We start from the raw sequence: 26,573 nt of genomic DNA, 5'->3' as shown, positions 1-26,573 counted from the left end.
TATATATATATATATATATATATATATATATATATATATATATATATATAGTTAGAGTTAGATAGATAGATAGAGAGAGAGAGAGAGAGAGAGAGAGAGAGAGAGAGAGAGAGAGAGAGAGAGAGAGAGAGAGAGAGAGAGAGAGAGAGAGGGGGGGGGGGGAGAGAGAGAGAGATGTTTTCAAATAAAAAGCATTATACATTAAACAGCACAGACTTTTTATTAATATTTAATATTTCTTCCAGTAACTCAACATTGAAGAAATGTCTCCCTCTGTCGGTGTTTAAAATAAACTACGATGTTTTGTTCTCAGTCACTTTGTCCATAAAGTTATTTCAAACAAGATGGCGGTGTGGTTACCGCTGTCTTCCAAGATGTCACCCCCAGTCTCTCTTGGCTGCACTTTGCTACGGAGAGGACAACATTCCACCATAAAACTTCTCAAAACCGTAATGTGTCGCAGACGAGGTGAGACGGGTTATTGGTGAGTTTATTTGTTTTGTTTTGTTTTTTTTATTCTAAAACTTAGACAAACTCACCATATAAACATGGGCTAACTTGGGCTAATGGGCATATATAAGTCAAAATAAGCATTGTAGTTTCTACGTGAACTCAATTTGTGTTCGTATTTACTTTACTTTCCGCGTCCGGTCAGCTCTCGCTACTCATCGCTGGCATGTTTGAAGCGTTGGAGAGAAGTAACCAGCAGTACTCTCCAAATGCTTCATTACTGTAGGCATGTGCGGACAAAATTCAAAATTAATTAATTTACATGAAACAAGTACGGTCAGACGCGTGACGATTTCATTTCATTGTGAAAAGAATATTATTAGATAGCTTGCTAAGCACAGAAACAGACAACATATCAGACTGCGGGTGCAGTTGTGGTGCAATATTTCGCACTATTACCGGACGCAGCGCATTATTAGTGAATATGCCCCTAAGTTGTTTATAAACATCATACTGTGATGGGAAAAAAAATGTCAGCCAACCAATTTACTTTGAATTCGGCAGAAGCATAGAAAGATAGATAATAATAATAATAATGGTAATAATAATAGTAATAATAATAATAATAATAATAGGGCTGAACGATTTAGAAAAATGTTCTAATTGCAATTTTTTTCAAGGTTCTCTTTGCATGTATTATTTAACCAACACAAGAAATAATTTACCGGTAATTATAATAAACAATATAAAATGTATGTTTATAAATGTTTTGGTCTTATAGGTTAGGTTTACACTAGAATAAATGTTAATGGCTTGTTGAGTGACTATTTTTTGAGAGCCCTTCAGGGGCAGATACACACATACATAATAACTGAACTGAGGTAGATATATATATTTTTTGCAAACTTTGTACTTTTACTCCCTATATTTGAAAAACAGATACCTATATTTTTTCCAAATAAGCTTGGTACGTTTTAAAACTAACATCTATACTTCTACTTTAGTCCTCCCTATTTTGTAGCTCTCAGTTGCAAACAAAGTAGAAAAAAGAAAAAAAAAAGGTCCGATCTCACCATGTTGTGTTTATCTACGAGAAGGCTTCGCTGTGGAAGCCCAGCGTGAGGTGGCGGAGGAAGAGACGAATGGCGGCTACGGCGGCCCCCTGGAGCACTACAGCGGGCTGATCCGGGATGGGACCCTGCGGGAGGACGAGCACCAGAGAGCCGTGATGCAAAAACTGGACCAGCTTCACAAAACACTCCGCGGCTACAGCAACACGCCCACGTCCATCTTCCAAAAGGTACACCGATATACGGTCATGTTTCGATATATGATTGGCAAAATATTATAGTATCATCATCGTATTCCATGTAACTCGATGAAAAAAAAAATGCTTGGATACTACAAGACGATATTGCGCTGATTCATTATTATAAAGTCTGTATCTTGTAGTTTTTCACCAGGCCGAAGCCTCCCAAGGGTTACTACATTTACGGCGATGTAGGTAAGAGACACTCGTAACTGTATCACCTTTATTTGGTCCCAAGTTAGGTGTGATAATGATTTCAGGCACGGGTAAAACCATGGTCATGGACATGTTTTACTCGCACGTGGAGACGGAAAAGAAAAAGAGGGTTCACTTCCACGGCTTCATGTTGGACGTACACAAACGTGAGTGGGATTGTTTTTTATGTTAGAGGTGGAACAGAATAGCTGTATTGTGATGCTTTGCCCCTAGGCCTAGCTATCTTGAAAGGTACCATATCAATCCCCAGCCCTAATTATTGTTCTATTTACTCAATGTAAATAAATAAAAATAACTATTTTATTGTAGTCTGATATTGTGATGGTTTGTTTTATCGTGATACGTTGGCATGGTTGATAACCATCCCCACCCGGGTGATAATGGACATTTTACGACAAATATTCCGCATATATATATATCGCAATTATGCAATTTTTCACAAGTTACTCTGTGAATCCTAATATCTACCAGGGTTATTATAGTTTTGGAATTTTCATTTTAGTTCGCTTTTCATTTTGAGTTTTTTTTTTTTTTCAGGGTGGTTCTGTTAGTTTTAGTTATTTAAAGGCGCAGTCTGCCGGTTTCACTCGGGAAAAGGCACTTTCTAAATACAGGATTTAAACAAACAAACAAACTACTTCTCAATATACAGCTATGGGCTGCTCTTAACTTGTGGTGGTGATTTTGTCCTAAACCCGCACCCCCCCAGGCCTGTATTTTGCCATTTTGTGTTTGTTTTGTAAACAGCGGGACATTTCTGTGGAAAGACAGTGTTTACACCCCTCCAGCCAATCGCAGAGCGGGGGGGGTGCTTGGGGGCCAAACGGGGCCGGACGAACGTGTCACTCCCGCGGCAATTTGAAACCACGCACAGATTTTTTTTTCACTCACTCATTCACACATGTAAGCTTCTGTGAGTGAGTGAGTGAGTGAGTGAGTGAGTGAAAAAAAAAAAATCGGTGCGTGCTGTCAAATTAACCCCCCCCCCCCTTCTGCGATTGGCTGGAGGGGTGTAAACACTGTCTTTCCACAGAAACGTCCCGCTGTTTACAAAACAAACACAAAATGGCAAAATACAGGCTGGGGGGTGGTGGTTGAGAACAAAATCACCACCACAAGTTAAGAGAAGCCCAAAAAATGAAGACAAGCCCTGATCTGTAAGTAAGTAGTTTGTTTAAATCCTGAATTGAAAAAGTGAATTTTCCTGAGTGAAACCGGCATACTGGGCCTTTAATAAATGCTTAGTTTAGTTTTATTTAGTTTCAGTATTAGTTTTAGTTTAAAAAAAAAAAAGTTTATTATTTGTTAGCAAAAATTTTAAATACACCGTGGGAATGACGTCGTCTTTTTTTATTGGCTGTTGCTAAATGATGTCACTTCTGTGTGAAACACTTTCAAACGTCCTTATTCCGGTTCATATTAAAATAAATCCACCGTACGTATTTACCAAAGTCGAAAACGAAGGACATTTTTTTGACATTTGTTAGTTTTAGTTAGTTTTGTAAACATAAAATGTACTTTCAGTTAGTTTTTGTTTTTAATAAGCATTTTCGTTTTTATTTTATTTCATTAACAAAATCGTTTTTTGAATTTTATTTTTTTCCGTTAGTTTTAGTTAACTAAAATAACCTTGACCACTACTTATTCTAAGTTGAAAATAGTTGGTTATTGTGATGTATGGTTTCCTTCCAATATAATAACGATCGTGTCATATCGCGTGCGACTGCACAGGTATCCATCGCCTTAAGCAGAGTCTGCCAAAGAGGAAAGCGGGCAGGATGGCCAAATCTTACGACCCCATCGCGCCCGTTGCCGAGGAGATCAGCGAGGAAGCTTGTCTGCTGTGCTTTGATGAGTTTCAGGTAACGACCACGCCTCAATGAAGGTGATGATGATTATTAGTATTGCGTGATGCCTCACCATGTTATGACGTCGTTCCAGGTGACGGACATCGCCGACGCCATGATCCTCAAGCAGCTGTTTGAGAACCTGTTTCTCCACGGAGTGGTCGTCGTGGCCACGTCCAATCGCATCCCTGAAGGTGAGAAGTGAGCGGATGAGAGGAAACATAATGGGACGTAATATTAGATGCAGATCCATCACAAGAGCTGAATTGAAACATGTACTTAACTCGTGTAACAGTATGATTATTATTGTACTTGGCGTTTGCAACTTCATTGCATCAAAATGGGCTATTACTAATATCGTGGTTTACCAACATGACAGGGTGAATGAAATGCAATTGGAAATGTGATCAAATGCAATTAGGAATTCAAAATTAATTAGATTAATATTATTAATTAATGAAGTATTAAGTTGAAATTGAAATTAAATTTTATTTTATTAGAAATGTAAAACCTATTTTGCACTAAAGTTAAAATACAAGTTAAATTAAATTACAAATTTAATCATGAATTTTATTACATCAAAAATTCAGAAATTATGTGAGATTAAATGATCAACTACGTGAAGTCAGATTACCGGTACATTAAATAAAAGAAGTAAATCAGGATCAATATCAATCAATAAGATTTAATTCCAAGTTCAATCACATTACATTAAATTAGAACGTACGATTAAGTTCGGAATAAACTGAAATTAAATGTTTTTCATAATTAAATGAGCAGTTAAATTAAATTGGGCAGATTTAATTAAGTCATGTAAGATTTAAATAAGAATTGGAATTCAATTAGGAAGTAAATTACATCAGATATTAGAGGAAATTACATATGGATTTAATAAGAAAGATTTGATTCATGCAGGAATTAAATGAGAGGTGGAATTAAATTTGATATTAGATACACGTAAATTAGGGAAAAATATTTTTTTTTAATTAAGAATTAATTCATTTTAATTTGATAATTCAATTCACTTATTAAATTCATATTAAAGTAAGAATTTAACTCAATTAGAAATTAGATTAAATTTACTCTAAATTGGGAATTATAGTAAAATAATTGCATATGTCATTTTTTTTCAGATTTTTCAGGAAACTGAACTTGAATTTGCATCATGAGGAGATTATATAGACAAAAAAAATGACGTTGATAATTATTTTAAGAGGGTGACGAAATGAAATATTAGGGATTGTAACATAAATTAAATTTTCATTTTTAAGAAAATGTGCAACTTTGACACACAATGGGAGAAAATAAAATGATTTGAAATGTAATTCCCCCCCCTCCTCTCCAGACTTGTATAAAAACGGGCTGCAGAGGGTCAACTTTGTGCCTTTTATTGCTGTGTTGCAGGTAAGACATCTTTGTTGTTGTTGTTTTAGCCCAAACGTCAAATAAGTTGACATGACACCGCTCAGTGCACTAAATATTGTGCAGAAATATTGCCAAACTCTTCGTCTGGATTCAGGGATCGACTACCGCAAGAGGAACAGACCATCCAAAGGGAAACTTTACTTCCTGTAAGACATCCATGAATCATGTTTTTTTTAAATTATTTTAATTATTATTGCTACCAAATAAATCTGTTCACATCAGTTCCAGTGAGCCTGATGCAGAAGAGACGCTTGACAAGCTTTTTGACGAGCTGGCCTTCAAACAGAATGACAGTACGTCATTTTTAACCATATTTTGATTATTAGAATTATTAAAAGTTATGTGTACTTCACAGTAACACGGCCGAGAGTGCTGAACGTGCACAACAGGAAAGTGCGACTGAACAAAGCATGCGGGACCATTCTGGATTGCACATTCGAGGAGCTGTGTGACAGGGTAACGCTTAAAACATCCATTTCAATGGGAACCATTACCTTGGTTTATCAAACATAAAATTAAACATATTTGGGTTGCCCCATTGAAGTTCGTAACTTGAGGTTCAAGTGTAAATGCTGGATTTTCTGTTATGGCTCTGGTGCGGCAATTTTTCCCTTGTGAACGTGACCGAGCTGTTGGGTGATTTCAGCCTCTAGGGGCCAGCGACTACCTGGAGATCTCCCGTCTTTTTGACACCGTCTTCATCCGGCACATCCCGCTACTGACGCTCAACAAGAAAACGCAAGCCCGCCGACTCATCACGCTGGTGGACGCGCTCTACGACCACAAGGTTTGCTCTAACCAGTCACCTTGCTTTTGGCAGTTCAAGGAGAGACATTGTGCTATTTTTTTTTTTTTTTTTTTTTAAAGTTTGCCAAGTCAGAATTTTGGCTATGATGTAAAGTTTCAGACAGTGTAGTCCGTTGCCTGCAGTCTAGTGGCTCTGGATCTTGGCCCAACCTAGTCATCAAGTCATGGGCAGAGAAACACGTGTGCACCATTAACTCATTCACTCAAGGGCATTTTCACTGAAGATTTGCTCCTGGCTGTTTTCCGGGATTTTGACTGATTTTGCGAGGCCCACAGAATATTGTCTTCTATTACTATAAAAACATGGAACCTACCAAAAGAAAGATTAGAGTCTCTTCTTTCATCAGGAAAAAAAGTATATATGTATCTGTTTCCGTTTTGCAGCAATTAGCATCAGAATATAGCTATGTTTCATCAATATCCACAAACCTGTTGAAAACACTGGCAAAAAGACAACATTGCTGATCTCTTATACTCTGTTGCCATCTACTGGCCGTTTTTTGGTAATAACTACCATTGGTTTAAGCCATCTCTTCATGTCACAAGCTGCATCAAAGCCTTCTGTATGCTCTACCATTAAAAAAAACATATAAATACGTTTTTGGGAGTGAAGGACAAAGTATTAAAAGACGTAATTATACATTTTTGGGTTTGACTGAGTTAGCAGAAAGGCTCGTTCACACACACACAAATATTTGCAAAGAAACATAAAAAAAGCCGATATTTGACAGTGTTCACCTGTGTGCCGTTTCAGGTGCGTGTGGTGATCCTGGCCGATCACCCGCTGGAGGAGGTCTTCGTCCTTGAGGGTGACCACAGCCATGACGAGAGCCACATCCTCATGGACGACCTGGGACTCAAAAGAGTAGGAGATGAAGAGCACTTTGCTTGGTTTTTATGACACATTATGTCGTCATATGTTACTGAGATAAAAGTAGAAGAATTGAGAAAAAAAAAGCCAGGAACAAACTAGATCCGGTGCTTATGTTGCTATAGAACAGGATATTCTCTGGCTCTTGAAAGATCACTGAAAATGCTGTAAAACCATGACGAGCACACTGACGTCCCGTGTTGACAGGAAGAGGCGAGCAGCCTGTCCATCTTCAGCGGCGAAGAGGAGATGTTCGCCTTCCAGAGGACCGTCTCCAGACTCACCGAGATGCAGAGTGAAGAATACTGGCTGGAGGGAGACCGCAGCGCCAAGTCCAAAGTCTAATGTTGCACATTTTGCTTGATGTTTTTTTTTATTTTTTATTTTTACTTTTGCTTATCTCAAATGCAATTGACACATTTTGTTTGTAGGGATAAAATGATCAGAGAAACAAATGTGGAGGTACATACTTTTTAATGAAGGAGTTTTAGGGCCACACTCATTCTAAAGTTCTAAATTTTGGGGGGTAAAAGTTGTATAGTATAAAGTTGTATTTTTTTCAAAGAAATTACCACTCCCTTGTTGAAAAAATATACAATTTGACGTCTGTAAAATTACAACACTAATCATGAAAATATACCTTCTTTTTTTTTTTTTCCTCAAACATGACTTAATTATTGAAATATTAAAAACATCCTCATGAGCTTAAAAATGTAACACTGTCTTGAGAATATGTGACTTTCATTTTTTTTTTTCCTTTCTTGAAAATATGCAAGTTTTTCATTCATTTTCCTTTAATTTAAACTTTAATTTCATATTGGTACAAATTAATCATGACTTTGAGCTCAGATATATTTCCCCCCCCCCCCAAAAAAAAAATCTATACTCATTACAACTGTAATCTCGAAAATACACATTCTTGTAATAGTACTTCAATCTAGAACATATATAGTGTTTTGCAATTTTTTCAACTTTAATCTCAAAATATTTTAGTCTCACAAGATATTTTTATCTAAAATGTGACATTTTTCTTCTATACTAGCAGCTTTGATATCAGAAATAAAAGACTACTCATAATCTCCAATGCAGCACAACTTTATTCTCTCATATTACTTTAATCTAGAAAATATGTGACCGGTGTTTGCTATTTTATGACATTAATCCAGAGATTGTGTCTTTACTCTCAAAAATATGCATTTTTTTCCCCCTTCTTGACAGTTGTTGCCTCGATTACTCCTTCATAGTTTTCAAATGGAAGCGGGAAAGAAACTACTCACTCCAACCGATTTTAGCGGGAACACTTTTAAAGGAGATGTTGTACAGAAATTATTTATTGCAAATCTTTCTGCACTTTAAGACATGATTTTAACTAAGTTTTATCGCAGCGGTCCAACTCTTAAGAAATTACGAGGAATGATTTGAAGTTTTGGTGTGATATTTATCAATATTGTACTTGCAAAATTGTCAAGAGGAGTTTTGTAATTGTTCAAAAATTGCAACTTCAAGTGTCCTCAAATTAAATGTATACAATATTACTGTACATGTTTTGTTTTAATTCATAGCTAGTACTGTACTATAATTATTTTCCTTGCCAGTGATTAATTTCAGTGATAGTAGCACCATTAGTAGTATGTGGGCTCCCTCTAGTGGTTTGTGAAAGAATAACAATCTGGTGCGCTTGTATTTTAACTAGTATAATTTATTTGCATATAATCAGTCGTTTGTTTCTACTGTTTTATTTAGATACATATGATCAAATTTTGTTAAATCCATTTTACTTGAATCATTTTAGTACAGTTTTTAAATGCAGTCTTAATATTCAAACTAAATAATGTTAAAGTATGACTAACGTAAAATATACAACTAGTCTAATATTTATTTTATGCGACTTGGTGCAAAAAAGTTGCTGCTGCTGCAAAAAAAAATGACAGCTGACTTTTTTTCAACTTTTTTTTTTTTAGAATAATGTGCACCCTGCTGGGCATCCCTATGGGGGGCCAAGGGGGTGACGTCACTGCTCCATACTGTCACTTTAATTCGGAGCAGCGCATAGGAGGAAGAGGAGGAGGACGAGGAAGAAGAGACGCAGCTGCAGGGGTTTGTGTCGTTGAATGAACCTTTTGCATGTGCAAACATCATCGTGGAGGTGATGTGCTGCTGAGCGGGGGGAGCATTTCTGCACGAACGACGAGGAGGAGGTGCAACGATGAAGATGCCCAAGAAAGTCGCGGGACGAAATGGTCAAGATGGCAGCGGAGTGACGTGTTAAACGCTTCTGGGTGCTTGCGGAGGAACGCCAAGTCGAGATCGCCCCCCCTTCCCATCCCTCTCTCGGGTCCACGAGGAAAAGCCACCGCGATGTCTCATTAGCACGCATTCCAGCAAATAGACGGCAACTGACCCCCCTCCCCCTCCACACATTGATGGAATGCGACCCGAGTGACTTCCCGACCCACTCATCGCCCACCGCGACATGGCCGAGGCCAGCGAGCCGAACGTGGAGATCGACCCGGACTTCGAGCCCCAGAAGCGGCCGCGCTCTTGCACTTGGCCTCTGCCCCGTCCGGAGCTCGGCGCGGCGGGCAAACAGGGGGCGAACGACGCTGATGTCATCCCCGAAGAAGAGGATGACGACGAGGAGGGAGGAGCGGGAGGCGGCGGCGGCGGTGCGCCCCGGGAGGCCACCGGAGCTCTCACGCCGAGCTCGCTCACTCCCGCCGGCTTCCAGCTCGCCTCGCAGCACCGCACCGAGGAGGCCGCGGACGGCTCGCCGTCCTCGGCTCAGCTGGCTGCAGCGGCGGCGGGGGCCACCACCGCCGCCTCGCAGCAGCTGCGGAAGTCGTCGGCTCGCCGGAACGCCTGGGGCAACTACTCGTACGCGGACCTCATCACGCAGGCCATCGAGTCGTCCCCCGAGAAGAGGCTCACCTTGTCGCAGATCTACGACTGGATGGTCCGCTCGGTGCCCTACTTCAAGGACAAGGGAGACAGCAACAGCTCGGCCGGATGGAAGGTGAGCGAGCTCCGGACGTCGTCGTTGCGCACACCTGCTCGCAACCACATTTACACGGCATAAATGTAAATTTTGGCAAATATTTTCAATAATAATAAATGGGGAAAAGTGAACTCTGTGCATGCGGAAAGTACTGCTTGACTTAAACCAACATTCACACCTTTTCAGCCTTCATCTAAATTTGATTCAACGATATCCCCACTCAATATTCTGCACACAGCACCCCTTCAGGACAAAATTTAACAATTAAAATAATAATAATAAATATAGTAAAATTGTGAAGCACTTTACTTCTTTCACGTTTTGTTATACATACAGCCTTCTTCTAAATTTGATTAAATGCATTTCCATTTCCCCCTTAAAATGCTGCCCCATAACATTTTTTTTATGCACATGATTTAATAAATACATAAATAAATGTGGAAAAAAAGTGCTTTATTTTCTCTCATGTTTTAGATTATAGCCTTATTCCAAAATTTATTGAAAGTCCTTTTACACCCCTCAAAATTTACATGCTTTCATGCTTTCCATAAGTTTTTTTTTTTTTTTTTTTTTTTTATAAGCCGTTTTGGAAATTTATTTGAAAAAAAAATAGGCCAGCCTACTACTACTATCGAAGGAATTCAAGGTGCATCACTTTTTTTCCATGCATGTTGTGTGTTATTTCAAAATTGATAACATGCAACAACCCCCCAATCAAAATTCTATACTACAATACCAAAGAATGACAAGATGAAAATTTTTTTATTTTTTGGAGGGGCGGCCAAATAATTGAAAATTAAAAAAAAAAATGGAATGCGGACACTGTATGACCTTTTAGAAATTTTACTTTGCAAATTATTGAAAAAAAAAAGTATTTTTTAAAAGGCAAATATATTTTATTAGTTTTTGCAAATACGAGCAGTTTTTTGTTTTGTTTTTTGCTTTGACTTATGAGTGATAACTTGAGATACGAGTGCTGTATGGTATCAGCAAACAACTTAACTTCACAACAAACACTTTGGCAAATTCTTAAATGCAAATTTTATGTGACTATTGTATTTTAGGCTATGTTTGTATTGTACACATAGTTAAGTCATTTAAATAACATGCCCAATGTTACATCACAGTACAGACTTGTGCCCCGCTTCCCGTTGTTGAGGATTATAGTCCAGCCTGGAAAACCAATTCATCTGTCATGGAATCAAGTCTGATGAGAGCTTTGCGGGATTTAGATGCGTGTGTGTGTCTGTCAGGAAATAGGATTGGAATCCAGCACGTGGAACGCGTATTGATTCCTGGGAATTTTTCTTGAAGGAACGACCGCACAGTTTTTTTTTGTTTTTTTTTAAAGCAGTTTCCGTCATCTTCAAAGCGCAAAATAAACTTGACTTGATTATTGTCATGCAACATGTCAGTCAGTTACATAGTCAATTGTTTCATTTTATAAACTGTGACACAATTTTTGTAAAATGTTAAAATTGAAGCTATAATACACATTTTTCATAGAAACGTGTGCAAAACTGAGTCAGTTGCTGGACAGATAAATCTGTATTACACAAGTAAAATTAAGCTCATGTGTCTTCTTCGCCTGAAGACTTCCGTACATTTCCCCGCCACTCTTACGAGGCGCTCCCTCTAGTGGCCCACCAAGTAATTGCTCAATAAGTCATGAACAATGGGAGCCATTAAGTGGCTGTACATTAACTACAGAAATTGCGATACTTGTAATATAATCTATCGGGAGACAAAGTATCACGATATCGATATATCGTCACACTCCTAATGTGTGTTGTCAAGAATTGACATTTATTTTGTCATGTGAGATCATATTGTTAAGATGACATTAAAGTTGAGAGAGGATGAAATTTTGCATTTTGACCCCCCATCCCCAATCATACCTCAACATTTGGCTCACAACAATTCCTCTGAAATTGTGTGTTTCAAAAAGTTGAAACATAAAATGTTTTAAAACTTATATAATACACATTTTTCATAGAAACGTATGCAAAACTGAGTCAGTTGCTGGACAGATAAACACAAGTAAAAGTAAACTCATGAGTCTTCTTTGCCTGAAGACTTCCGTGCATTTCCCCGCCACCCTTATGAGGCGCTCCCCCTAGTGGCCTGCCAAGTAACTGCTCAATAAGTAATGAACAATGGAGCCGTTATTGTGGCCGTGTATTTTAACTACAAATATCACAACACTTGCATAGGCGTATCGATAATCTATCGGGAGACAAAGTATCACGATTTAGCGCGATACCGATATATCGTCACGCTCCTAGTGGACAGATATGGTCAGTGTTGCCAATTCAGTCGCTATATTTTGAGACTAACTACTCATCTAGTGTCTATTCAAAAAAGCAACTAGCCACTTTAATTGCTGCTAGAAACAGACACGAGTTGATTCAATGTTCACTTTCTTTCCCATATGACAAATTGACAATGCTTACCTCCGCAGAATTCCATCCGGCACAATCTGTCCTTGCACAGCCGCTTCGTGAAGGTGCAGAACGAAGGCACCGGCAAGAGCTCGTGGTGGATGGTCAACCCGGACGGCGGCAAAGGCGGCAAGGCGCCGCGCCGGCGCGCCGTCTCCATGGACAACAGCAAGTACATGAAAGGCGCCCGAGGCCGCGCCACCAAGAAGAAAGCCTCGCTGCAGGCCGCCCAGGACGGCAGCTCCGAGAGCTCGTCCAGCCTCTCCAAGTGGACGGGCAGCCCGGCGTCGCGCAGCAGCGACGAGCTGGACGCCTGGACCGACTTCCGCTCGCGCACCAACTCCAACGCCAGCACGCTGAGCGGCCGCCTGTCGCCCATCCTGGCCAACCTGGAGCTGGACGAGGTGGGCGCCGCCACCGACGACTCGCCGCTGTCCCCTATGCTGTACTCCAGCCCCAGTGGCGCGTCGCCGCCCGCCTGCCTCCCCGACCTGGCGGGCACCATGAACCTCAACGACGGGCTGCTGGACAACATCAGCCTGGCGGCGTCCCAGCCGCCGCCGCCGCCGCCGGACGATGACGACGACGACAAAAGCTCCGCCTTCGCCTTCGCCGGCGGCTACGTCGCCAACCCGCTTTACAGCCCGACGTCCATCACCAGCCTGCGCCAGTCGCCCATGCAGACCATCCAGGAGAACAAGCAGACCAGCTTCTCCTGCGCTGCCCACCTGACCCTGCAGGACCTCCTCAGCCTGGACTCGGGCGACGTCCTGCTCACGCGCTCCGACCCGCTCATGTCGCAGGCCAGCACCGCCGTGGCCCTGCAGAACTCGCGACGCAACGCGCTGCTTCTGCGCAAAGACCACGTCTCCGCCGCCGCCGTCCAGGCGCCGGTTTCGCCTGCTCCTGGCGGGAACGGCCTCAAGTCGCCCGGCAAAAGCTCCAGTCAGGACCGCTTCCCCGCCCCCGCCGACCTGGACCTGGAGGTGTTCAACGGCGCCCTGGAGTGCGACATGGACTCGATTGTCCGCAACGAGCTGATGGAGGCCGACTGCCTGGACCTCAGCTTCGACGCCGCCCACAACGCCAACGTGAACTCGGGGGGCTTCAAGCAGACGTCGGCACAGAGCTGGGTCCAGAGCTGAGGGGGGCTCAGAACGCACCAGGAACGGGACTCCAATAGCGGGCAAAGAAACTGCGTATTTATGTCATCTTACCTTTCCATCGTATTTAATTTGAGGTGTGACGATAAAGAAACGAGACAAGCTAGCCAAGGTAGTATAAAAGGGGCTACTGGCTACCCAAGATATATTTTTTTTTCCCCAGCTCACTCTCCTGCGCGTAAAGTTGAAGTGAACAGGCAAATTTTCTGGTTTACGGGTGAAATCAGAGACTGTACTTCTGAAAAACCACAACCAGAGTGTTAACACCCAAGACTGTTTGCACACATCCTTTTGTGTTGAAAGCAATTGTTGCTGATGATGCTAGATGCTAATTAGCCACGCAACTAATGGTCATCGCTAAGGCCTCCAAGCTAGTTCCACCCCCCAGCTCACTTTCCTGCGCATAAAGTTGAAGTGAACCGGCAATTTTTTTGCTTTACGGGTTAAATCGGAAACGGTAATGCTGAAAACCACAACCGGAGTGTTAACACCTAAGACTCTTTGCACACATCCCTTTGTGTTGAACACAATTGTTGCTGATGATGCTAGATGCTAGCTAGCCACGCAGCTACTGGTCATGGCTAAGGCCTACGTATCAAATCACATCAACGTGCGGATCCATTAAAGTCGATAAAAATTCTGTCTGGAAAGCACAGGTTCTACCATTAACACCTTTGAATGACTAGCTACCTAAGCTAGCTTTTTTTTTGCTTTGTGTTAAGACACTGACGTGGAATGAAAGGTTAAAGTCGAGCTGTGAATTTTCCAGGTTCAGAGTTCTCTCTAAAATGCTAACCATTTACACCTCGAAGCTAGCCGGCTAGCTGTCCTGTGTATAAGGTACCGACGTGGAATGGGGTTGAATTCATCCTGTGAATTTTCTGGCTTCCAAGTTGGCATCAGAAGTGAATCGCTAGCATCTTTTGATGCGCTAATTTAAAGTGTGAAAGAGGCTATCGGATATCTAATCTAGGATTTTCACATCCTTTCTCAATCCTATCCGGTGAATTCACTAGCTCTACCACTAACACATCTGATGCGCCAATTTGCCGGGAAGGCTTAAACCAAGCAGGAAATAGGCCGAGACAAATCGATAGCAGAACACCAATTGGCGCAGAGAGTTGTGAGCGGTCACGTTTCTTTATTGTCACACCTCACATGTTTTGGGTACTGTACTCTCAAGTCTTCACACACACACACAAACACAAATATTGATCAATGAACCTGAGCGATGTGTCATACTGGAACAAGAACAGAAGTTGCGTTCGTCTCAGGGAAGATGATTCCGTTTTTCTCGCGTCGACATTTTTGCCAAACCAGGGCCGAGGGCCCGTTTACATGGGGGAAAAACTAAAGGAGAATACTTGACATCTTTTTATTTGTATTTTTTTTTTTTGTCATTGAGCGACTAAAAGGAAAATTTGACGCACACCAAATATGAACATGTACAGCTAATACGTGAAACGAGCGGCCACATTGTGTGCTTTATTTTTATTTTTTGTGTTGATTGTGATTATTAGTGGGATCATTGTGAAGTTTAGTTCTTGAAGGTTTGTAGCTCGACACTATGGTCCGCCCCCTATAGCCCGCAACCCCTTAACCATCGTCCACCTTAGCAGAATATCGGAAGTAGCGCTCACTGGTGGATGCAGCATTTCAACACCAAATTACCGTCGCCGATTCATGTAGCTGTTTCGCACATGACGGAGCCAAACACAAATAACGCCCTCACCAACCTAATCAACAATTATGACAATGTAAATGGATTGTTTTTTATTTCTAGAATGAATCCACGATATTTAGGAATTACAGCAACGGCTCACAGGTACAGTGCTTAACAAATTTATTTGTTCACCCGTTTACCATCTTGAACAGAGAAATGTTGCACCTTATGTTCACTAATATTTTGACCTTTTGTATACGTTTTATTTTAGACTTTATTTTCAGAAAATTTAGACTTTTTTTTCCATGTCGAATAACGGCTTTATTCTCGTAATTTAAGATTTTTTTTTTCTTGTGGTAGTATTGCACCTTTTCCACTATAATACAACTATATTGATTAACAGCTTTTTTTTTTTTTTTTTTGGTAATACACTTTTATTGCACTAATATGGTGACTTTTCCAGCATTAACCCACAACTTTACTCCCACTACATTTTTTATTGTAAAAATTGAAACGTTTTTCACACAACTTGATTCTACTATGTAGACTTTATTCACACAATAGTTGTTCGTAATATGGTGATTTATTTTTTTCACACTATTTTACACCCCATTTTCTAATATTTTGCACCTTAATGCTAGTTAATTTAAAACTGTTTGTTTCATATTTATTATTGTCAAATGTGGACTTTTTTTCCCCCCACAATCAACTCAGATTTCTCCCACCTCAATTTGCATTTTTTTCTAATGTACGTTTTTGCACCTTTTCTACCACAATATGACATTCTTGTAAAATTGACTTTTCCATGTTGATTTACTTTTTTTTTCAGTAATATTACACTTTTATTCCACTAATGTTGTGATTATTTTCCCCACATTAATTTAGCACTTTATTCTTGGAATTGTGGCTTTTTTGTTTTCTTGTTATATTACACCTTTATTCCACCTGTGGCGACTTTTTTCATATTAATCCATAAGGTTATTTCCAGAAAATATTTTTTTCCCCCATATTTTGTGACTTTCCTCTTGTAAAACTGCAACATGAGTTAACTTTTTTTTTTTTTTCTTTGCCCCTCCAGATTTTTTGCAACTTTCTCACCGAACTTTATTCCTCAATGTTGGTTCTCGTCATGTGGCCATTTTTACAATTAATTTACTCACTTTTTTTGTCATACTATTGTAATTTTTTTTTTTTTTTTTTTTTTTAAATGCCCGGTATTTTATTAAATCCGTTTTAAGACTTCTCATAAAAGTGAGCCCATTGTTGTTCTTTATTCCACCTTTATTCCCATAATTTTAATCTTGTAAAAATTAGGACTTTTCCATATTGATTTACAGCTTTATGCGTGTAATATTACATTTTCACGTGAACTTTTCTCACAATATTGAATTTTACATCGGGTACTGGTCTGAATAATGTTGATTAAGCACTGTATATATGTTAATTAAGCCCTATATATATGTTAAATCAGCTGTGGATTTGAGTTAGCAGCTAACCGTTAGCTTCCTTTCGCCAATCCGGACCAAAGTGAACTATATGAATTGATAATGTTTACTTCTGCGATGCTGCATCCGCCATTTTATCACTTGTAGCATAAAAAGCTACACAGGACGGACAGTGTGCAATCTTTCCGCTTTGGTGACTTGTCGGTGCTATTAAAAAAAAAAAGATAGCAGGGTGGGGGTATTAGCAACCCAGCCCTCACCCCTTCTCCCACCCTTGTTATCAGCACTATAGCAGGTGCTGCCACCCTGTGACGGGAGCCAGTATCTTCAGAGCCATCCTTGCCATTTCATCACCACGAGTATTTGAAAATCTTGCCAAACGTTTCTGCGGCGTATACATAGCTAGAAATCCCGTGTGTAGATTGTAGGAAGCATAGTTATAAGGGCAAAAAAAAAGTTAGTTTTTGTAGGACCACCAGGATCTTTTTTTTTTTTTATTATGAATTGTGTGTTAAAATAGCCTTTTTGTTCAAGTGCACCCATTTCAATGTCGCCTTGTTTTTTAAACCCTTTTTTAAGCATATTTTTTAAATGCCAATTTGACATTTTTTTTTTTTAAGTGTAAATCATTTGTGTGCACTGTCATTCTTCTCCTCTTGCTCCTACCAGAACAAAAATATGGTGTTTGCCAGCTTTTCAAGAGATGGTGCATGTAAATAAAGCTTCCAGAGCCACTCTAGCAAATCTCTTTTTCTCGTGTGTGTGTAAAATTCAATTCCCCCCCCAGAGGAATTGCATGGATGCAAGGTGGACCGGGTAGTCAGTTTTCTATTGGCTGGCAGGCTCCGAGCTGCCGGCCAATCGTGGCTCTGTATCCGAGAGGAACGCAGCTGGGCATATTTTTACACATTTAGATAGATGTGGCTTAGTTTGTTGTCGCCATGGTAACGAGAACGTAGTGTTAAGGGGTCACGGGAGGACTGGCCAGTAGATGTTTGTATATTTTCAACACCAATATTTGCTAAGAATTATTTGTTTTTAATGTATTATTTAACCAAATACTACTCAGTCATATTTCATTCATAAAAGGTTTCATTTTGCTATTATTAAATGTTATGCAAAGTATTATTGAAAACTGCTATATTATTTATTTAGTCAACACATAATGTAATTATTATGAAACACGTGCAGTCTGAAGAAATGACTTCAATGGCTTCATTCGTCCCACTGCAAGGGAGGAAGCTAAAATAAAATGTTAGTAAAAAAAATTAAAATGGCACAATGTTGCTCTTTGAATTAACTTTATTTCAACCTCTGTCAGCCTCTTTGCTTTACTGAAGAATATTGCTGCTAAAACAGGAAAATAAAAAAAGTTCAGTGTTATTTTTTAAACATGATACATTTCACATTTGAATGTGAAAAGTTTCAGCTAATACGTGATAAGTTATCATGTAAAAACATGATAAGCATTCACTGTAACAAAATGAAGCAATTACTTCCAGTTCTGGTCATTGGTGGAGTGCTACGTATGGAGTCATGTTTGTCTTCTTTTGAAATTTGATATCATTTTAAAGACTTGGACATTTTTTGTACAGTATCCGTAGTTTCGTAGCTAGTAAGTAAGTAACCTTTATTTTCACAGAAACTAAGGTCCAGCTGATTTCTTTCTTTTTTTTCTTTTTTTTAAAGCCGATCCAATTTTAAAGCTGACATTTGGCAGAATAAAATTCCAATAATCGATTAATCGACCAATTAATTAACACATATATATTATGAATAAAATAACTTATTTGTTGGACACTATGCGTAAATCAATAATAATAATAATAATAATTTGAACGCATGTGGAATGCTTATGAAGTAAATTGAGAGATAAATTATGAAATTATAACCTCCTGGTTACTGGACAATGCACTTTACCAACTGTGCCACTGAGCAGTATCAGACACTGGTAATGATGATAAGTTATATGTATGGAAGTGGGCGTGGAAAGTGATACTTAGAAAAAGTTCAATGTCTGTCCCAATGAAAATGAATGGGGGAAAAGTTGATATTAAATGTGAAATTGTGCAAATACTGTAAGTAATGTGGAATCAGACGATATATACCTCGGGAGGCGTCAATTTTTTAAGCTAGTTGAAATTTGAACAATGTAAATTGGAAGGATTATGTGGGAGTTGTTATGCGGCAAAAAAGTGTGGAGAATAAAAATCACTAACATATGGGAATGCTTCAGCATTACCACAATTACAGGTAGAACATTTGACAATTAAAATAATTTGATTAAGTTTACAGCAGAGAGAAAAGTCAGTCAAATTTTTGGGGTTTTTTTGGGCGGTGGATGGGTGGATGGGGTACATTTGTCCTATGTTGTAATGTATGCATGTATGTATATTTAAATAAATAAATAAATAAATCAACCAATCCATGCGATTTTAAAAGAGCTAATATTGGCCGATTATTAGCACTTTAAAAATATTTTTCTTCTCCATAAAATTCCAAAGCACACGAAAGCCAAATGTGATAAGTTAGAATGATCCTACGACGTGAAATTTCTCATGTTAAAATATGAAATTTATCATGTATTTGTGCGATATTGACCTTCTTTATTCTGGTGTGGCAGGAATATGCTTCTGAAGTGTTCAGCACACGTTCAGCTGTCTAAGCAGCTCATCCATTCCAAGTCTGATGTTTTTTTTATTTTGATTTTTTTGAATTGTAACTGAATATCTCGAGTGTTGTTTACCGGATCTGTCGTCGCTTCAAATCCGAGCTCAGCTGTGCGCCGGCGGCGGCCCCGTGGTTGAGTAGACGGTCCCGGCCTGGATCTGGAAGGTGTGTCCGTGGATGTGCTGGCCGGAGTTGTGCTGGCCGGTCTGGCTGATGGAGATGGGCTGGTTGACGTGGACGCCTTGCACGTGCGCTTGCGCCACCTGCTGGTCGGGCCTGTGCGCCACGTGCAGGTGCTCGGCGGCCTCCTTGCTCAGGGTGATGACGTACATGGACTCGGCGCGGGGCGCGGCCGCAGCCTCCGGCGCGCCGAGCATGTGGATGTGAGGCGCGACCGCGCTGATGTCCGGCGCCAGGCTGACGTTGTTGCCCGTCACCAGAAGTTGGATCTCCTGCTCCGAGCCCGCCGCCAGCTCATACTTTTGGACCTGAGGGAACAAGTTGGTAGTAATATGATACATTTACTCTGTTACATTTACTTAATTTAACCTTTGGGGCTCTATACTGCCTATTTGCTTCCTTTTTTAATTTTTTTTTACCATTTCAGCTGTGTTCATGCAAATGTAATGGAACTTTGCAAGGGTGATTATTATTTTTTCTCTTATTTTTTAAATTTGCCAACAATGTAATTATCTAAATCAGTGGTTCTCTTTTTTTATTTTTTTTGTTTTTTACACCAAGCACCACTTGGAAAAAATAATTTCTCGCTCTAAAGTACCACTATAATGACCAACATTAAAATACAATAGAATAGTATGCTCAAATGTTCATAACAGATTTTTATCCCTAAAATTAATATTTCATATGATAAGCCACTGTGACATTATTAGAACATAGAACAACACAAACATAGAACACAAAAATATAGAAGAATAAAATAAATTACTAAAATTAACGTACGTGTATGTGCTGTGGTTTTTATTCATTTTTTAAATTGGAAAATGTCTTGTCAGATTATTTTTTCAGTAATTTAACTCTTTAAATTAATGTTACGGACTGAAGATCAGTAAGTGTTTATTTATATTTTATTAATTTATCAGTCTAGACTGTAATGGGCAAACTGGCGGCCCAACTGAGTCAGTCGCCCATTGATTAATACAAAACAAATCAAAGTAAATAAATTAAAAAAATTCTAAAAAAAAAATAAAAAAAAATCAAAATCCAATAAAATATTAAAAGACTGATAAATATTTAATATACATTTTTTTCACAAATAATAAAATGGTAAAAATGGTAAAAAGAAATTCCCAATCCAATAAAATAATCAAAAACTCTGATATTTAAAATACATTTTTTTCACAAAAAAATGGGGGTAATAGGAAAAAAAAATCATGAAAAACATGAAAATCCAAAATATGACAAAAAATTATTTTGAAAAAAAAAAAAAAAGAGGAAAAAATGTGCAAACTTGCAAATCTCCTGATGCCGAACTGCAAATATGGAGGCTCCACTGTAATTATAAATTGTGATATCACCAAACACCACTAGATGGCAGACCTATCCTAATTGCGCTTACACTGGGTCTTACACTGCCCTATATAATGACGCAAGTCGGCCTAATAATTTTTTTGCTAATTTGTAATGATATGGAGAACTAACATAGTACTTCAATAATATTCAGATTTTAAGTTCATTTTTTTGTAATGTTGCTCTTAATATTGGTTTGTTGTTCAGCAGTCTTGTGCCACCCTTGAATGGTCATTTTTATGCACTGGGAAAACAAAATACAGTATGTGGCTCTTTTGTTGTTTGCTTAAAACTCGTCAGGTTCGGATAGTGGATCTTTTATACATGCATTGAAAACTGTATTATCAAAAATGAAATATATTAACAATGTGCATTTTGTCCACATTTAAAGTGGCATTTTTGTCATATAGCCCACCTCAGTCTGCGTGTCACCACCGCCGCCACGTTCCTCCTCAGGCTGCGGTTGCTGCGGTTGCGCCACCCTCTCCTTGTTGTGAGTGTTGATGTGCGTCTTGAGGTTGTCGAGGCGCGAGAAGGAGAGTCCGCACGCCGAGCAGTTGAAGGGCTTCCTGCCCGAGTGGGAGGCCACGTGGCGGCGGTGGGCGCTACGGTCCGTAAAGGACTTGTCGCACACGCTGCAGCTGTACGGCTTCTCGCCTCTGGGGGGGGGGGGGGTCACGGGACATTTTTGGGAGACTTGTGATAAGTTATAGAACATTTGAACGAGATAAATAATAAGACAAGTAAAACGTGCAGTGTTGCTCACCTGTGTATCCGGATGTGTGTCTGCAAAGTGCTCTTGACGGAAAAACACTTGCCGCAGATCTCACACGTGAACGGCTTCTCACCTGCCACGACAATGTCACAACCTGATGACTTTGGAGCAAATTGTACTTTTTGTTTTGTTTTCGATGCAATTATAATGACCATCAATTATACACAGGTGAAATGAATGGAAATGACAATTTGTTCAAGCCCCCAAAAAACACTATCAAAAATTTTAGTAACAAAAATAAGAAAAATAGAAGCCTACAGTAATGTACTTAATGGAAATATACAGTACTGTATTGGCATAATTAAATAGAACGTAAAGACAGTTTTGTGCTTCACGCATTCATTCAATGGACGTGTGTGTGCGCCTTGGCCACCAGAGGGCAGTATAGTGTAATACATCCTGGTACATGCCGTACTTAAAACACGCAGACAGTCACGTTGAAGCTAATATTACCGGTAGTCGTTTTTCGGAGAGGATAAAAAAAAAAAAAGTTCTGTAAGTATTGTATGCTATGTCTACATGTATTAATACTGTTTGTGTTCTAAGGTGACTAAACTGTAGTTGCCATGATACCAATGCTAATTTTCTCAGACCGTCCACGACATTGATAATTGTGTGTTAGCATTAAGCTAGTGGACTCTCATGAAGTATGGTAATTCTTTTTCTTTCTTTCTTTTTTTCTTTCCTTCCCTTCTTTATTTCTTCCCTTCTTTCTTTCTTTCCTTCATTACTTCTTCCTTCCCTTCTTCTTTCATTCTTCCCTTCTTTCTTCCCCTCATTCCTTCCTCCTTTCTTTCTTCCTTTTCTTTCTTCCCTTCCTTCTTTCCTTCTTCTTTCTTTCTTTCCATGTACAGATATGAGATGAACATGCTTTAGGTGTCGTGCGCTAGGTCACATGACATCACGTGACGTCATGCGTGGTGATGCTCGGTTGGGATTTTCACCTGTGTGAGTACGCAGGTGCTTTTTCAGCTGGGCCGTGTCCAAAAATTTGCGCTGACACTGAGCGCACTCCGGAAGCGATTTGCCTTCAATTAATACAGAAAAGATCATTTAAAAAAAAGAAAAGAAAAAAAAAGTCTTCAAGTGGCCATGTTACGTTAGGAAAAACTAAAATAAGACCTGATTTATTTCACAAAAATACAATTTCAATCTGTCATCTTGACAAACAAAGTCGAAGTAATCGATCAAACGGGCAAATTGTCCATCTGACCTGTGTGGACCCTGTAATGACTTTTCAGCTGCCTCTTCTGAGTGAAGCTCTTTTCACATTGGTCACAGCAGAACGACTTGTTTTCTGCAAAACACAACAGTCGCATCATTGGGCACACCCACATACCTGTCGTTCTAACGTATGAAACAATTTGTCGGGTTACCTTGATGGAGGTTCATGTGCTCGTGCAGGCTGTGCTTGGTGGCGAGGACTTTGGAGCACACGCTGCACACAAACGGCGTCTCTCCGGTGTGCTTGCGCTGGTGCACCTGCAAGGTGTGCTTCTGTGTGAACGCCGCGCCGCACACCTGACAGGGGAATGGCTTCTCACCTACGGGGGGAAACAATGACATCACTTCCTGGAGCGAGCACTGGGGATGACCACAGTGGTGACACTGCCACATATTTCGTAAGTATCATTTTTATTTTATAAATGAAAAGATTGTGAATTGTCTTAAAGTACAATAGGTCAACACTCATAAATACTTGTGTACAGTAAATTTCAAAAAAATAGCAAGATACAAAAAATAAATAAAAAACTAGGGCTCAATTTAAAAAAAAAAAAAAAAAAAAAAAAAAAGTATTTTTGAGCCTGATATTGATTCATTATTTAAATATCTCTTTTTTCCCCATAAATTCATAAGAAAATAGAATTTTAAAGGCCTTTTTAAAAAAAAAAAACATCTTACTGTCTTCTTGAAATTTATTGTTCACATGAATTTTAAAATATTTTCTTACATTTATTAAAGACCTGACTTATTTAACTTTTAGACCATTCCGAATTTTTATTTACAATTATTGAATCAGAATTATAGAAATATTTTCATCTCACCCTTGCTGATGTAAATGTTTGTTTAACAGTTAAGTGATTATAACGTGTTACTTTCAGCAAAAAACTAAATCGTTTGACCAGTTACAACCTCCGCAAAATTTAATTTGCAATTTGTTTGTGGAGTTTTTAATCATTCCCTTAATCAATATCAATTGAATTGAAGCGGATAGATTCAAGAAAAACTGAAATCGAATCGAACTGTACTCTTGTGAATCGAAATAGAATCAAATGAGGAAATTAGTATCGATACTCAGCCCTAAAAAACACATTTAGGCATTTTTCAGTAAAATTTACACATTAAAATTCTATTTTCAAATGAATTTATGGGAAAAAGATATATTAAAAGGATCGAGTTACGGTTTTATGAATCAATATCGGTTTATAAATAGGAAAATCGATTTGATTAATCCATTTTTTAAACCCAACCCTAACATTTTTAAATGTAACGATGACACAAAACCGATTTTCCAATTTTAAATTGTTTTTTGTTGTATCCCTAATATATCTGCATACAATTGATGTGCAATGCACTTTTTAAGGGTCAGGGTTCAGGCTATTCGCCTCCAATATGTTTTCCATGAAAATGCAAAAAAATAAAAATAAAAAATAAATAAATAAATAAATAAATAAATAAATAAAAAATTGCTGCAAGAGTTCACCTGTATGCGTTCGTTGGTGGATCTTGAGGAAGATGTGGTTTTTGAACCCCTTGCCGCAGTCGTAGCATTTGGCCTCTGTGTCGGGGTACTTCTTCTTCCTGCCCCTCCTTGCCGGCTCTCCTCCTCCTCCAGCAGACACGTCTCCACCCACTTTAAAGGCGTCGTACTTGACGGGCGGCGTGATCGTGCGTCTTCCCGCCCGACCGGGCCGCTCTCCTCCTCCTCCTCCTCCTCCTCCTCCTCCTCCTCCTCCTCCTTCGTCATCGTCCGCTGCTTCCCGTCGCTCTTCGGCGATGTCGTCGCACGCGGGACTCTTCTTCCTCTGCTTCCCGACGAGCAGGCTCTTCTGGGCCCGCCCTCTCTTACGCCGCCGCATGCTTTGCAGCGCCTCCACCAGGTCGCCCACCTTCAGCAAGCGGGCGGCGGCCAGGATCTGCTCACCGGCGCCCTCTTCGACGGACACCCGGGCGCTGTAGATGAACTCCAGCACCGCCCCGCACGCGGCGGACGTCACGCCGTCCAGCCGGTGGGTGGCGTGGGCGTCAACGTCGTCGGCGGTGAAGAGCTGTGAGAAGTAGTCGCTGCTCGCCGCCAGCAGGGCCTTGTGCGCTCGGAAGCGCTCGCCGTCCGCCAGCACGGTGACGTCGCACAGGACGTCGCCCTTCCTGAGACGCGCCAGTTTGCTCAGGATGCTCGTCTTGTGCGAAGGAGACGAGGCCGTCAGTGTCATTGTCTTCAATGAATTGCTGCGGAATGGAATTAAAACACATAAGTGGGGCATGTCTCGATTGGGGGAAAAAAGAAAAATAATTAATCGAAATTTATACGTGGTTTTTATTTTGTCTTCTCACTTTCATAAAAACATTATAATCGAAGACCATCGATTAATTCATGTAGCGAACGTGTCGTCGCAAGTTCCTATGTTGTGAAAGCACCCTGAATGCACCGTGTTCCTCATACATACAGCAAGCTTGACTTGGCATTCACAGGTAATAGGTAAAAAAAAGTAGTTGAAAACATTAAAAACTTATAAAAACTAACAAAACAACTCTAAAAACTTATTAAAAGGAACTCGATTTGAAAAAGAAATATATGAACAAAATCTAACTACAATGAAAAATCCCAAACTATTTTAACCTTGACAATACATGTAACATCATTTTGTCCTGTGCTTTCATGAAAGTAACACAATTTTAATAAATACGGTCAATGTTTAGCAAATTTGTAGAAGTGGGTGTTACTTTATAGCTCAATTTATGAGCCACTAATTTGGTATTGGCGGGAAAAAGACATTTTAGTAACTAGCCATTTTAGCTAGCTTGTGAGCAGTTTATTGGTACTTTTTGGTGGTTTTCAGCAAAAATTCAATTTTAAAAATATGACACCTTCAGCTGCACCAGACAAACATACGAGCTACCTTACAATCTTCTTAAGTTTACGTGACATGGAATACGTAGTATAATGCTACACAGAAATCACAAAAAAAAAACCAAAAAAACACGTTTTTTTTTGGGAGGGGGGGACAAAACAAAAACATACGGTTCTTCTACTATAGTCTAGTCATTTAAATGTTCATTAACCAATAGAATGTCAGTTTTAAATCAAATGCTACAAAAGTTCCCAAGTACATAATTTATTGATTGTTTTAGTTATTTTATACCATATATTATATATAATAACAATATTATTATTTACCATATTATTCGTCATCAGTAACATAACCATTTGGATGAAGAATTGACTCGAACATATTTAAATGACAACAAAAAGTATATAAAAATAAAAGCCTTTTCATTAGGCATGTAAGAGGACAACATTTTTGTTTTCTTCTAAACACTCATACAAGTTTACATCTCGTAAGCCACACACACGGTCTCCCAGGCGGAGAAGTGAACTCACGCCAACCGGCACCGATTAGGCAAGTGACGGTTCCACAACTCCACCTGGAGCCCGCAAGAAGTCAACCTCTCCCAAAGGTGTTTGAAGCTCAAACGCCAACCGACAACTTTTCAAGTTAGCAAAGAAAAAAAACTAAAAAGCTACAGCGCCTCGAGCAAAACGCCCGCTTGCTCCCCAAGGGTTTTAAAACGAATTACTGACCTAAATAGTAGCGATCATAGGTTGGAAACGCTTTTGTTGAAGAAAGCCCGTCGAGTTTTTAACTGGATAGTGAGCTGTTAGGACCTTACCGTTTTCGTGCTAACCGGAAAAACACTGTCTGATGTGTTATCGCGCGAAATGACGAGACTTCGGTGTGGGCAGGTC

The 26,573-nt window shown here is 39.6% G+C and overlaps 3 protein-coding genes across 10 annotated transcripts in view; 2 read left to right on the top strand and 1 right to left on the bottom strand.

The window, feature by feature from the left end:
* The window catches only part of zbtb24 (zinc finger and BTB domain containing 24), a 26,836-nt gene extending 263 nt beyond the window's left edge, over positions 1-26,573 (bottom strand). For 2 of the 6 annotated variants that reach the window (XM_077539692.1, XM_077539693.1), the window contains exons 1-11: positions 26,409-26,543; positions 24,309-25,054; positions 22,981-23,148; positions 22,818-22,901; positions 22,549-22,632; positions 21,596-21,677; positions 21,245-21,488; positions 19,379-19,790; positions 6,793-6,904; positions 3,896-4,010; positions 1,524-1,648 (exon numbers count right to left, since the gene is read on the bottom strand). In XM_077539692.1, coding sequence (XP_077395818.1) covers positions 19,407-19,790; positions 21,245-21,488; positions 21,596-21,677; positions 22,549-22,632; positions 22,818-22,901; positions 22,981-23,148; positions 24,309-25,038 — 1,776 coding nt within the window. In that variant the 5' untranslated portion in view covers positions 25,039-25,054; positions 26,409-26,543 and the 3' untranslated portion in view covers positions 1,524-1,648; positions 3,896-4,010; positions 6,793-6,904; positions 19,379-19,406. Of the gene's footprint in view, positions 1-197; positions 1,649-3,895; positions 4,011-6,792; positions 6,905-17,916; positions 19,791-21,244; positions 21,489-21,595; positions 21,678-22,548; positions 22,633-22,817; positions 22,902-22,980; positions 23,149-24,308; positions 25,055-26,408 lie in introns of those variants that run through there. The other 4 variants (XM_077539691.1, XM_077539688.1, XM_077539694.1 and 1 more) reach the window with 4 other exon arrangements.
* On the top strand, positions 327-8,009 carry afg1la (AFG1 like ATPase a). Of its 3 annotated transcripts, none has more exons than XM_077539696.1 (13): positions 327-468; positions 1,548-1,750; positions 1,903-1,950; positions 1,998-2,121; positions 3,707-3,837; positions 3,917-4,016; positions 5,168-5,226; positions 5,311-5,393; positions 5,470-5,540; positions 5,603-5,703; positions 5,894-6,034; positions 6,809-6,919; positions 7,133-8,009. In XM_077539696.1, exons 1-13 carry the CDS (start codon positions 345-347, stop codon positions 7,268-7,270), a joined length of 1,434 nt encoding a protein of 477 aa, XP_077395822.1. In that variant the 5' UTR covers positions 327-344; the 3' UTR covers positions 7,271-8,009. The 3 variants fall into 3 exon arrangements, with proteins under 3 accessions (XP_077395822.1, XP_077395823.1, XP_077395824.1); XM_077539697.1 differs by having other exon boundaries at positions 1,903-1,954; positions 2,020-2,121; XM_077539698.1 differs by having other exon boundaries at positions 340-484.
* On the top strand, positions 8,614-17,366 carry foxo3a (forkhead box O3A). The gene is made up of 2 exons (XM_077539695.1): positions 8,614-9,938; positions 12,382-17,366. Exons 1-2 carry the CDS (start codon positions 9,399-9,401, stop codon positions 13,504-13,506), a joined length of 1,665 nt encoding a protein of 554 aa, XP_077395821.1. The 5' UTR covers positions 8,614-9,398; the 3' UTR covers positions 13,507-17,366.

This window comes from Festucalex cinctus, chromosome 12 (genome assembly GCF_051991245.1).
Source record: "Festucalex cinctus isolate MCC-2025b chromosome 12, RoL_Fcin_1.0, whole genome shotgun sequence".
NCBI classification, from domain to species: Eukaryota; Metazoa; Chordata; class Actinopteri; order Syngnathiformes; family Syngnathidae; genus Festucalex; species Festucalex cinctus.
The sequence above is the reverse complement of the archived record's forward strand: the minus strand, read 5'-3'. Positions and strand labels throughout refer to the sequence as shown.